At 39.6% G+C, this 12,867-nt stretch overlaps 1 protein-coding gene and 1 long non-coding RNA gene across 8 annotated transcripts in view; one reads left to right on the forward strand and one right to left on the reverse strand.

Annotated features, from left to right (window-relative positions):
* Positions 1-465: 465 nt before the first annotated feature.
* Positions 466-2,194, reverse strand: LOC307154208. 3 transcript variants are annotated; one of them, XR_013820302.1, is made up of 6 exons: positions 2,149-2,194; positions 1,708-1,735; positions 1,442-1,611; positions 819-1,140; positions 572-719; positions 466-489 (listed from the first exon to the last, which is right to left on the reverse strand). It is a non-coding gene; the product is annotated as an uncharacterized lncRNA (long non-coding RNA). The 3 variants fall into 3 exon arrangements; XR_013820303.1 differs by lacking the exon at positions 2,149-2,194 and having other exon boundaries at positions 819-881; positions 953-1,140; positions 1,442-1,806; XR_013820304.1 differs by lacking the exon at positions 2,149-2,194 and having other exon boundaries at positions 1,442-1,806.
* A 2,516-nt stretch (positions 2,195-4,710) lies between these two features.
* Positions 4,711-12,867, forward strand: part of pum2 (pumilio RNA-binding family member 2) — a 126,609-nt gene continuing 118,452 nt past the window's right edge. For 4 of the 5 annotated variants that reach the window (XM_079898963.1, XM_079898966.1, XM_079898965.1 and 1 more), the window contains exons 1-2: positions 4,711-4,908; positions 6,226-6,592. In XM_079898963.1, the coding sequence (XP_079755089.1) occupies positions 6,239-6,592 (354 nt within the window). In that variant the 5' untranslated portion in view covers positions 4,711-4,908; positions 6,226-6,238. Of the gene's footprint in view, positions 4,909-5,044; positions 5,160-6,225; positions 6,593-12,867 lie in introns of those variants that run through there. The other variant, XM_079898964.1, reaches the window with a different exon arrangement.

The following is a 12,867-nucleotide window of genomic DNA, read 5'->3' on the forward strand; positions in this document are numbered from 1 at the left end:
AACAGGGTATGTTTTGCCTTACACAATGTTTTTTTTTTTTTATGTTTTTTTTTTTAATGCAATTATACACTTTAACTACCTTTATATGACACTTCAATGGTTACTTGCTGGGGGACAGAGGGTACCCCTGTCTGCCCTATATGATGACACCCTACCCTGAACCTGAGCCTGAACCACAGGCACAATTCAACCTGGCCCACAGCAGAACATGGACCATAGGCATCCTGAAGGCAAGGTTTCACTGCCTGCGTGGGCTCAGGGTCAACCCAGAAAGGTCATGTGACATCACAGCTGCTTGTGTTGTTCTTCACAACATTGCCACACTGAGAGGTGAGAGGGCCCCCCCCTTCTCTTGAAGATGGCCAAGAGGAACCCCCAGTGAACCCAGTAGACCAAAGAGATGGCAGGGTGGTACGAGACATGATTTGCCAAAATCACTTTCATTAAAACCAGTTAACAGTCAAGTGTTGTTCATTGTTTCTTTATTTCCTGTAACAAAAGGCATTTGTATTTATTGCTTTAGATCATTCATCAACCAATGACAGATTACTGCTCACATACTTTTTCCCACCTTAAGCTGGTGCTCCAGCAATTCAAGTCTGGCCTTTTTTTAGGTTAAGCCTTTTCTCCTCCATTTGAAGCTGTATAAGGTCCATCTCCATGTCACTTTTTCTGATTTGCTTTTGAAGGTGGACCTTATACAGCTCTTTGGCAGGCAACTAGAAAGACAGAATAATTAAACATGACTGATAAAGTCTGTAATACAAACACAGACCAAATATTTAAATGAGGAAGGAGAACTGCAGAACATTTCTTACACTGCTAAGATTCTGTGTGGAGGTAGATGGACCCTCATCTGTATTAAAATCTCCTGCCATATTCTGTAAAATGACAATGACAATTTATTTATTCTCTTATGCAAAAAAGGGGGAATTCATTCTATGCATCATACCTCTATGGGCCTCCCCACATTTTCTGTTTCTGTCACAGCAGAAGTGGTCTCTTCATCTTCAGCCTACAGTGAAAATAAGGAAGGATGCTTGGTCTAGCAAACAGAAACCTAAAGACAATAATCACTTACAACTGTGACAGAGTGTGGTGTTGCAGGAGGATCCAATAATACAATGTGGCCATCAGCAACTGCAAGATAATTAAACCAATAAGATAATCATGCATATTCAATACTCAATGTATATTCTTAAACAAATACAACTAATAAAGAAGGACATTAGGAACATCTAAGAGTACTAGTAATAAGATTACAGTACACAGCATATGCAGTCAAAGCAGCATGCATACTGCACAAGTGAATCAATGACTGTAAAATGCATTCAAAATGCCTATTTAAAATGGTGACAATGTTGATGATTTTCTTTATTAAAACACTGACAAAAACAGTGAAAACATCAATAAATCATAAGTATTAATATGGTACACCTACATTTTACTAAGCCACTTGTCTTGGTAGCTGAGTCCGATGAACTGCCCCTGGAATCCCATCGACCACAGGTCGCCCTTTATTAAGGGACAGTGCCAGCTCCTCAGCTGGGGTGAGGGAAGGTGGAGGTGGACCCCCACCTGTTTTACGGGCCTCAGCCTTCTTTCTATTGGCTACATAGAAAACTAAATTACATGGCGTCAGTAACAAGTTTAGAAAATATTACCTTGCTGGAGAATGTTTTTGTGTTTCATTTTGACTTGGCTCACACTTCTTCTGGCTCCAGAAGGATTACACCTGATAAAACAAGAAGCCAACATATTACTAGCCAATTATGTGCATTACTACTGTAATATTAAGAAATGTATGGAGGCCAACAAGTAAATTCTTGTCTATTTTTACTACATGCCCCACATAATTTTTGCTTCACAATGAAAGGGGAAAATAGCCCATTTATAATTTTATAAACTCGTGCATTTACTCTGTCCGTTATTTTTTGCCAAGCCAACTCTCTTTCTTTTGCAGATGCAGCAGTATTGTTTTTTTTTATTTATTTATTTTTTTTTATAATGGGCTTATAGTCTTCATAAGCAAGCATTAAAACCTCCAACTCGGTTTCACCTAAGTATGTAGCTCGCTTTTTTTCTCCCTGGGTTTCCATGGTGACTCCTGAAATCGGCGATCCATTGAAAATGTCTTTATGTACTCACCGTGCGCGCGCATTAACTCTGGGTAACCAGTAGGAGGTTGATTAAACTAACATTTCTCAGGTGTTTTGGAACCGAGATACTCATGGTATGCGGGTTTGGGGTAAATCAACCCAGAGGTTATGATTTACCAAATGGTAAGTTAACCAAGCTTTCTGGAATACCCCCCCGATTTGTTATTGCCACGGTAGGATTGGCATGAGTGGTAAAGGCCACACCCTCTTCTGGAAAGGGTGGGGAGCAGCAGCTTATTTGCATTTAAAGAGACACACATGAGAACAGCGTGTTTTTGCAAATTGGACAAGCTATAAAAAATGATGTGTGGGGTATTTTTTTAGCTGAAATTTCACAGACACATTCTAGGGACACCAGATACAGATATTACATCATGTGAAAATGGACATTATAGGTCCCCTTTAATATATGTTCTCGTAATGTTGAGAGAAAACGTCCTTCCGATTGATACTCCTCAAGGGTCTCTCCGCGGCCACGGAGTCAGCATAACTGTTATTTAATTATTTATTCCGTTATTATAGCCTTCCTGAAGACATTTTTTCAGATCGCGGACCACAATTCATCTCACGTGTTTGGAAGGGATTCTTCACTACTCTAGTTGTGACCGTGATCCTCTCCTCCAGATACTACACACAGACCTACAGTCAGACGGAGAGGAAGATACAGGAAATTGGACGCTTTCTCCAAATCTTTTGCCATTGTCACCAGAACTCCTGGAACCAGTTTCTTGCCTGGGCCAAATACGCTAAACTCCCTTAAGCAACGCCTGACCCCGTTTCAGTGTGTGCTCGGCTATCAGCCTCCAGCATATTCCAGATGTGGATTTCTGATTCCGGGAGAGCGAGAGAGTCTGGGGCACACCATCATCTTCAGCAGGCAGTGGGCCAACAGAAGAGTCACGCCGATGCCTGGCGAACCGAAGCTCCATCCTACCAACCAGAAGGTGTGGCTCTCAACGAGGGGCATCAAGCTGCACCTACCCTGCAGAAAATTAAGTCCCAAAAACACATGGGCCCTAGATACTTGGTCAAGTAAACCCTGTCACATACGAACTGCAACTCCCTTCTCACTATAGAATTTACTCCACCTTCCATGTCTCACCTCTAAAACCTCACCACCCTTCTGTTTCTTCTTCCTCCACAGAGCCTGGTCCCATGTGGAGTGGAGGAAACTTAGTTTTAGTTACGTTACTATGAATTGGGGAAACAGTATCCCATGCAGTGTCCTCAGCAGCAGATTTCAGTAAGTGTGGTAGGTAACCCGAGAATTCCATGCATACAGAAAATTACTATTCACAGTACATACATTGCATACTTCAATATAGTAGGAGTTGTATGGTAGTATGCCATTCTGAACACCGATTTTAGTGTTCTTGAGTTGTAATTAGCAGATGGTGGCAAATATAGTTCCAGGAGTTCTATTGGTTCCTATTGGTTCCAGGAGTTCTATTGATTGCTATTGGTTTCAGGAGTTCTGGTGACAATGGCAAAAGATTTGGAGAAAGCGTCCAATCTCCTGTATCTTCCTCTCCGTCTGACCGTAGGTCTGTGTGTAGTATCTGGAGGAGAGGATCACGGTCACAACTAGAGTAGTGAAGAATCCCTTCCAAACACGTGAGATGAATTGTGGTCCGTGATCTGAAAAAATGTCTTCATCGTCATCCAGGTATTCCATGCATACATAAAATTTGTATACTACGCACAATATACATACTGGATACTGCAGAAATATAATAATAGTATGATAGAATGCCAATTTGAACACAACCAATATTAAAAAATGTTAACTGTCCCGAAATAAGCCAAAGGCAATAGTGGCAAGGAACCCAAACTCCTTCAGATGACAGAAATGGAAGGGTGAGGGACTTTGGGGGGAAAAACAGTCATCCTCTAGTGATGGTACAACAATTATGTAATGTATTAGGGATTTATTTTGTGAAAATGACAGGCTGACTTTAGAAATAATTATCCCTTACGTCAAAGCATTTTTTAGATTAATTTCTGAAAGTCAATTTAATGTCTGTTGAAATATATATTGTTTTAAATATTATATTATATACCAAATATAATATTATATACCAAATTAAAATAAAAATGTCTTGCGTGAAGACCAGTGAATATAATTGTGATCTACTGACATGTTGGTGCGCAGGTAGGATGGATGTGCTGGCATGTTGGTGCGCAGGTAGGATGGATGTGCACTGTGTGTGTGTACAGGTTTAGCTATACTTGTGAGGGCCAAACTCACTTATAATGAAATACTATGACAACCAACTAGTGAGGACATTTTTCTGGGCCTAAAATTCTTGTAAATCTGTCAAAACAAGTTTTTGTTTAAATCTAGTGTTTTGCACATAGGCCTATTTCTGTGATGGGTAGTGTTGGGTTAGATTATAGAAAATATCATTAACCTATAAAATCAATGGAAGTATATGCAATGTCCTCACTGATATAGGCTAGTGTGTGTGTGTGTGTGTGTGTGTGTGTGTGTGTGTGTGTGTGTGTGTGTGTGAGAGAGAGAGAGAGAGAGAGAGAGAGAGAGAGAGAGAGAGAGAGAGAGAGAGAGAGAGAGAGAGAATGCACAGGGGAGGAGGGCACCAATCCTTCCAAACTCCTATGCAAGCGCCTCCAACACCTAATCATTAAAACACACACACGCGCCACATCTCCACGGAAACTAAACTTACACTCAACACCGCGTCCATCACAACCTTGAAGCATCGGGCTTGAACATCAACATACACCGCGCGTGAGTATCTTTGAGCAGATGTGATGGATATATCGGACCGCGAATGTCAATTGTTGCCCCTTTTGTTTAGGGGCTCAAGCAGGGGGCCGTGTTGTGAGTCTATCAGCGAGAAGACACGGGAGTTTATTCATGAATTGTCATGAAATTGCTTAGCTGTTGGGTTCATAACCGTGACGAATACGTTTAGAGATCCATAATTGTTTGTTACTGGTGTTTATTGGATTCATTGGTTGTAAAATTAACTTTTAGAGGTGAGAGGCCTGTGTGTTGTTTTATAAACAAAGCGGCTCGCGCACTAACGTTAGCAGAGAAACAAGCACATAGAAGTCAGGCTTGTCATGTTATTTTATCGTGCAGTTGAATTCGCTATTCCCTTTCATAGCCTTTTATCAATTCAAAGACGCTATTTAAATAGACATGTTTAAATAGAAATACATTAGACTTAAAACAAGCCCTCTCGTGCTGACTGTTAGCGACGTGCTAGCTGGCGAAGTCATGGGCCCTGTGATGCTAACAAACAACAGACAACCTCGATCAAATAAAAACATTGCTGAGACTAAATGTTTCAGTCTCAGAATCTCACAGCAAAATCCTTAAAAAGCAAAAGCAACCGCACCAGTGTTTAATTTTTACATCTAACGTTAACACAATGGCAAAATTTACCGCCGTCCATTATTAGTGTGTTAGCCGTTAGCATCCTGCTATTCCCGTTCACTCTAAACATTCACATAGAAACACCTGATTTCAGGTCTTTATTTAAACGCATTTAATGTAATATATGTTTTAAAAGCTGCTTTAAAAAAAAAAAACTGAGTAAACAAGGTTCAGTTAGTGGCCACATTTATTAAGACTTAAGGACAATATGGTGCGTCTTTGTTCTCCTGACAGTTTAATTTTGTTTTATTTGTTTGTATTTGATTGTATAGCTTTGTTATTATGTGTGTGTTTACACTCAGTGGTGGAAGTGGCCAAGATTCACTGGGGGACCCTAGTTGGGGACACATTTTATATCCATAGATTTAGAAAATCACACTATATTTAATTTATATGTAATTTATGATATTTGGATAGTATTTGGAGGTTTTTACGTGGATAAAAGATGGAAGTCTTCTACATTTTGAACTCCGCACCCCCCTTCATGGACTCAGTCCCCTCAAAATAAAATATTTTTTATTAGTTTTGTTTCACCGTGTTTCTGTATTCCAAATAGGCCTAGTTCAAAATAATACATTTATCATTAATCTGGGCTAATCTAATGCCATGGAGGTAAAATCACTTTTTAAATGGCATTAAACTTCCCTGCCCCTTTTTCCGAAGGTTTTTCCGTGGAATGAGCATTCCATGCAGCATCTTAGGTATGAATGACGTGGCCTGGCAGGAGACGCGAGGTGGGATGCTGCACACAAATGGTGCGCCAGAGACCGGAGTGGTCCGAGTCCATGCGGGGGGTTCTCTGGCCACAGTAGGAGGTGCTGGGCAGGGACCTGGAGGAGCTCACCCTCTGCCAGGTATGGACCGGGTGGCCAACCCCAACCCCGGCACCCCTCAGCCTCCTCTGAGCGGTCGTTCCCAAGATGATGCCACTGTGGGCTATTTCTTTCAAAGGCAGCCTGGGGAGCAGTTGGGTGGCTGCACTGCAGGAAAACACCGCTGGCCCACTGGTGATGGAAACCATGTTGACCAGGTATGAATGAATCATACATTTGCAGAGTGACAATCTCTTGTTCGATACTTTCTAAGTTAAGGATGGCTAGAGCTCAGCTACTCAAACGTGAGGGAATGTGAACATGGACACAAAGACATAGGGCTTTCTAATTAAACACCAACATACTAAAAAATAATCAACTGGTCTCAGGTGGCTGTTTGAAGGATTTTGTTAACATAAACTTATAAATATAACATTAAAAAAAGAAAATCAGTGCAGATGCGATTGGTCTATCAACCAATTTCTGTGGTCAGATATTTTTGTAAAATAACCACTAAATTGTAGCCTGGCAAGCCAGACCATCAAGATGTTGGGTCTGGCAACTCACCATAGACATGGCTCAATCCGAGGGGCGGGATAAACGGCTGTCTTTCAAATTCCCTCTGCACGCAATAGGACAACGCTTCAACCAACCAGAGCGTTTTCCCAACAGCGGAGCTAGTTGATAGATTCAACTTTTGCCATATCTGGCCGGCAAAACTATGAACACATCTTCCTTTTTTTAAGAATGACTTAAAGGTTGGGTAGGTAAGAATTGTCTAAAGAACTTTTTTTCAAATTGGCTTAAACTGTCTTTATATACCAATACATAATTAAAATGTAAGTACTTTGAAAAAGAGAGTATACAAATTGAGTGACTATAGTGTATTTAATCTTCAAAAAACACAGCTCATTAATTCCTACCGGAACGAAACAAGTGATTGGCTTGCGCGACTGTCACTCTCCGTCGCCATGACTACCGCCGCTATTACTGGCTCTGCCCACGTGCGCGCAGTCGCGCACCCGTTTTTAGGTGGGAGTGAATGGAATTAATGAGCTGTGTTTATTGAAGATTAAATACACTAGAGTCACTCAATTTTTTATACTCTCTATTTCAGAGTACTTGCATTTTAATTATGTATTGGTATATAAAGACTGTTTAAACAAATTTGAATAAAAGTTTTTTTAGACAATTCTGACCTACCCTACCTTTAAGTGCCGTTCTATGCTCTTTTCTCAAAGAAAAACCTAACTCCAAGTCCTCCAGAGTCGCGGACAAAGCCGATTCGAAAGACTGTTCTCCAGCAGCAGCAGCAGTTCTTTATTTTCAAGTGGCAGGTAACCGTCGCAACTCTGTCGTCATTATGTTAAGCCCGCCCCGCCTACTCTATACACGACGTGATTAGGGCTGTGCCGGTAAACTTGACAACCGCAACACCGCGGTTGTAAAGCGCCACCGCGGTGGCTGAGTAGTACCGGCGGTTGTTCGCCTAAAAAAATGTTTGTATATGAATGCTGTTTTACATTAATATTATGACACACAAAGCTTTGTTTACAAAAGAAATAATAGGTTAGCAATTAAATGTTATATCGCAGCCATGGAAAAGTTTTAATTCATGACGAATGAGAGAGTTGTACGTGAGCCCATAAACTTAAGCTTTGTCGGCTTTGAATTCTGGTTTGCGATCTGGTCACCCGATTATCAGCGAATTTAAAAATATTCCATTAGTTATTCCTTATAGAAAGCTTGAATTGTCTACTTTTAAACAAAACAATTCAAAACGGAAAATAAACCGACTAGCATATGCTTCTATTCCGTATTGAAGTGTGCATTTCTCTCTCGCGTTCACTGCGAAGAGTGAGCATCGTCAACTTCATCTTTGCAGCCCGACACTGACACACACACACACACACACACACACACACACACACACACACACACACACACACACACACACACACACACACACACACACACACACACACACACACACACACAAACACTTTATTAATAAACAATTCAAATGTCTCCTTGCTATATTTGACACGTTCATAATCATTACTTTTGCCGGTTCTTTGTGACAGCTGTTATGTGCGTTATTGGCAGCGTCACCCTCCGGTTACATGAACGCGTCACCGCCGCATCAGCACCAGAACATGGAGATTTTATTTTAGAGAATGATCGCACAACAGACATTAGAACATTAGATATTCTATAATTAAATCAACTAATCGAATATTCAAAAATCGCGACTCATCCCTGCATGGAATCTCTTTTTTCTTTTTCACTCGCGTCTCACCCAAAGACGCGTTAAACGTTTCTTCCTTCGCTTTTAGGTCGATTATTTTCGTATTCTTTTCTGTGGTAGCCTAGAAAAACGCTGTAGGTCAGATAGCCTACATTTTTACTTGTACGTCAAATTCTTTTTAACACAGTTTGTGCTTGTTATTAGACGGTAATTGGTAAGGCGCGTCAAGTTCATTTTGTAAAGCGCGTTTCACACGCGCGGGGAATTTTAGTTTTGCTTTCTCTGGCAGCGCGCAAACAGCCTAAATGCCTTGCCCTTGTAGAAGATAAATTCGCTCTTCATACCTTTTACAAGTAGAAAACATGAAGATATCAGAAAAGAGATCGATGGTATCTTTCCTGCTCGTGTCCCACATTCCTCTCAAAGCGCAGAGCGGTAGGCTTTATCACGCGCCTTTGTGTGGAAATATTAAACGAAAAAAAAAAAAAAAAATAGATTCAACTTTATTATATGATGTAAGTTACCAGTATTTACTGATATTTATTTAAATGCTTTACAGGCTTTAGTGTGTTGTTTCTTTCTTTTTTTTTTTCAAAACACACCCCCCACCCCCACCCCACCACAAACACCGCAACACCGCCGGTATTTGGGTCCATTACTACCGCGGTGGTAAAAACTGCCACCGTCACAGCCCTAGACGTGATTGGCCTGACCCAATTTAGGTTTTTGCAGCTCGAAAGTCAATGGAGAGTTGCTAGACTGCCCTGGCTGCAAAATACATTTTGCTGCCGTTAAGGGTGCGTCTAGATTTCTAGGCTAACTAAACTGCTGATTTTCTAATTAAATTTGATAGTTTTGTTTTTCACATGACTTTGTTCTCTCTGTTAAAAATTTTTTTTTTGTAAGTAAACCTCACTTTCGTCAGGGTTTGTTTTGTGATGGTAACGCTTGACTGTATTTTAAATCTTCTAGTAATACTCCTTTTGATTTAAGGCTATGTTCAGACTGCCAGTGGAAATCAGATTTTCTTTTCTTTTGCATATCCAGATGGATTTTTGAAATTCTGGACAGCAAAAAAACATCACTTTTTTCAAATTGGTGGTTTAAAATGTGATTCCAATTAGATTTTTACAAATGTGTCTTAGTCTGGATGCTCTGGCTGCTCAAAGCTGATTTCAAATAGTCTTTTGCGTCCCTCTTAACGTGACATACAATGATAACGTCAAAACGTAATGCCAAAAGTATTCATACAGTATTCGAACGGTATGTCCAAACATTACAATATATACCCGTCTCTGCCGTTGCTGACTTTTTCTTTTGCAACTGAGGAGGTCTTCTCCGTGATTCGACAGGGCGCTTATTTGGAGAACGAGATGATGTACCTGAGCAATTCCATGCAAATGTCAACATTACCATAACATTTTTTTAGTTTTTACTACAAACCTATTTAGGTCTGTATTTTACTGCTGCAATAGAAATTTGAAGAAAATCACCATGTTTATCCACCACATGAGGTGTGCACTGATAGTAAAATTACATTTGTTTAATTTTTTTCAAAAGAGAGATAAAAGGCCACCTATTTTTAAAAATTTGTCTATAGTAAGCATTTTGTAGAAAGATGGAGACCTGTCTGACAAAATTATATTCTGTTTTAACAGCGATGATTTTTGGATTTATAAGGACAATATCTATGGAGTCATCATGCTTCAGTGCTGCATCATGTCCGTAACGTTTTAACTTGAAGTTATATCATATAATAATAATTAATACAATTAACCAGTATCTTTCTGCACAAAGCAAAGTTATGTCCATTCTTATTATGATTAACAACTCATCTCCCTTCTTTGCTCTGAACAACCATAATAATGTGTTACGGATGTGACCGTTACAGACATTTTGTATTAAATCCTATGCCTAGCCATAGCTATGACCTATGTATACCTATTGCAGATGACTGATACTGTGGAAGAACAGAGTGAACGTTTTTTTAGTTCATTCCTACTTCCATAGGAATTCATTTGAAACGCTCGCTCTGCTCCGCACCATTATCAATGTCCGTGCGGACGAACATATTTTACTTTCGGTTTTAAAGAGGCTATATGCAACTTTTTCCCCAAAATAAACGTAACAATAGCCTTTTTATTTGACCATTTATGACTCAAACATCTCCTGATGAGCATACTGACACCTTGTCAGCTCACAGTGGGTGCACCTATAAGCCTGTATCCTATTTTTCCTATTTTCTGTCGGGTCGGATTTTTCGCGCGCTGTCTGCGGATGTGACGTCAAGCGCGTTCATGTTAAACGTTTCAGATCACTCTGCCACCACCGCTAGTCAGCAAACAAACTTAGTTTCTCAAACAATATATGTATTTGACTGTTCTTACCTCTGTAAGGCCCGTGAATATTGGTCCAATTGCCGGTTCACCAATAACACAGGGAAGGTTATCACGTGCTCTGTCCTCACTCATGCAACGTATTGGTTGGTTAAATTTACAATACATTTAATTATGTATTCTCTCGTTTAATTCATCTGACTCCATAAATGAAAGGGTTTTAATGATATCTGTGGATCATTAATCATGAGTGAATGTTTGACTATTCCTTTTAACCATTAAATGAACAATGTCAAAATCAGTTGGAATAATCACGTAACAATTTATTATGTCAGGTAAATGTATCATGCCAATTTCATAATCAATTCAAAGATAATCGATACAAAACATCAAATTCTCCGGAATAAAGAAAAGATGCAAACCCAACTTTAAGAAATACATGAGGCTGAGAGATCTCGGTCTCTCAGCCTCACGGGCCATCTGAAGTACAGAAAAAGGCCCCGATCTCCCTGCTGCAATTCCTTAAATAGACAAACCTTTTACCTGGAAACACGTAACAATAGAAATTTGCATGCAGTGGTCACATCTTCATGGGGGTGTGGGACCATTTGCTTAGAGACCACCTTCCTTTGTAAATCAGTTATCCATAAGCTCTTAAAAACCTTATTACCTTTTGTTTTATCTATCTGGATATGAGATATCTGTACCAGTCGCACTGTGACATTTTAAATGATACCAAACATGAAAATACTCTGTGATAATCATTCACATTAAACTATACATTTTCTTGGGTGATTTCAGCTGTTCATTTGAGCATGAGAGACAGGGGTGAGGGGAGAGGGAAAGAGATGTAGATTAGATGACTCGGAGGTGAGACTTTCGTCTCGATGGTGCATGAGAGCCAGTTCAAATGCTAATCTCCAGAGAGGTCCTTTTGTCCTCTCAGGGCCTGGTCACCCCCAAAACAGACTGTTTGGAATTTCCTAATTTATCAATTCTTACACCTCTGTAAACATAATGTTGACTTCTTCGCAGCGGATGACTTGTGAAGTGTGCACGTACGAGAGCGAGCAGAAAGGAAGAGCAGTTCCGTTTTTTGGCCACAGGTGTCAGTCGCGAGTTTAAATTTCAGAAAATCGCATGTAGCCTCTTAAGTTAGCGATTCAAAAGCCCCCAGCAGTGTCACACGTTGATTAACCGGTGGTAAAATATTCTCACCGTCACATACCTAGTATATTTTTATATACTATAGGCCTACCTGATTTTGAACACAAGAGGGCAGTATAGCACTATGAATGATTTTTTATTATTATTAGTGTTTTTAAACTTAGAATAAAATTAGAATAAAATTATTTTTTAAAAAAGAATAAAATGGGTTTAGTTGTGATATTTGTATACTTTTATATAGAAATAAATGGTGTATAAATACATTTTTAGAAGATATGAGGCTTTTAGTGTTTCCTTTGTAGACATTACTTTAATCCCTCACTATAGCAAAACCGTTTGAGATGTTTAATATCCGTTCACAATTTAGCATCTTTAATGTATTTTCATCATGTTGAAAAAGTTTGGTGTGAATAAAATAAACCACTTAGAAAGATTAGCTAAAAACTCAGAGTCTGAAATATCCAAAAAAATCCACATTCAAACTAAAATATCTGACTTCCTGTTGGTCGGAGCTAATGACTGTAAATTAGAAAGTTGTCCGGCTCGATGAGAACAATATACGTACCAAGTTTTAAGACTCTATGTAAAACTAAGCCCCCATTTTTGACTAAAGGTGGCGCTACTGAGCCCCTCACCACGCCCGTTTCTGAAACTTTGCACATGTCTACTGGCTAATAAATGTGATGTGTCTGTCGAGTTTCATCCAATTCCAAGCATCTTAAGAGTCTCAAAAGCATCCAAA

This window comes from Squalius cephalus (genome assembly GCF_949319135.1).
Source record: "Squalius cephalus genome assembly, contig: scaffold_37, whole genome shotgun sequence".
Lineage (NCBI taxonomy): Eukaryota > Metazoa > Chordata > Actinopteri > Cypriniformes > Leuciscidae > Squalius > Squalius cephalus.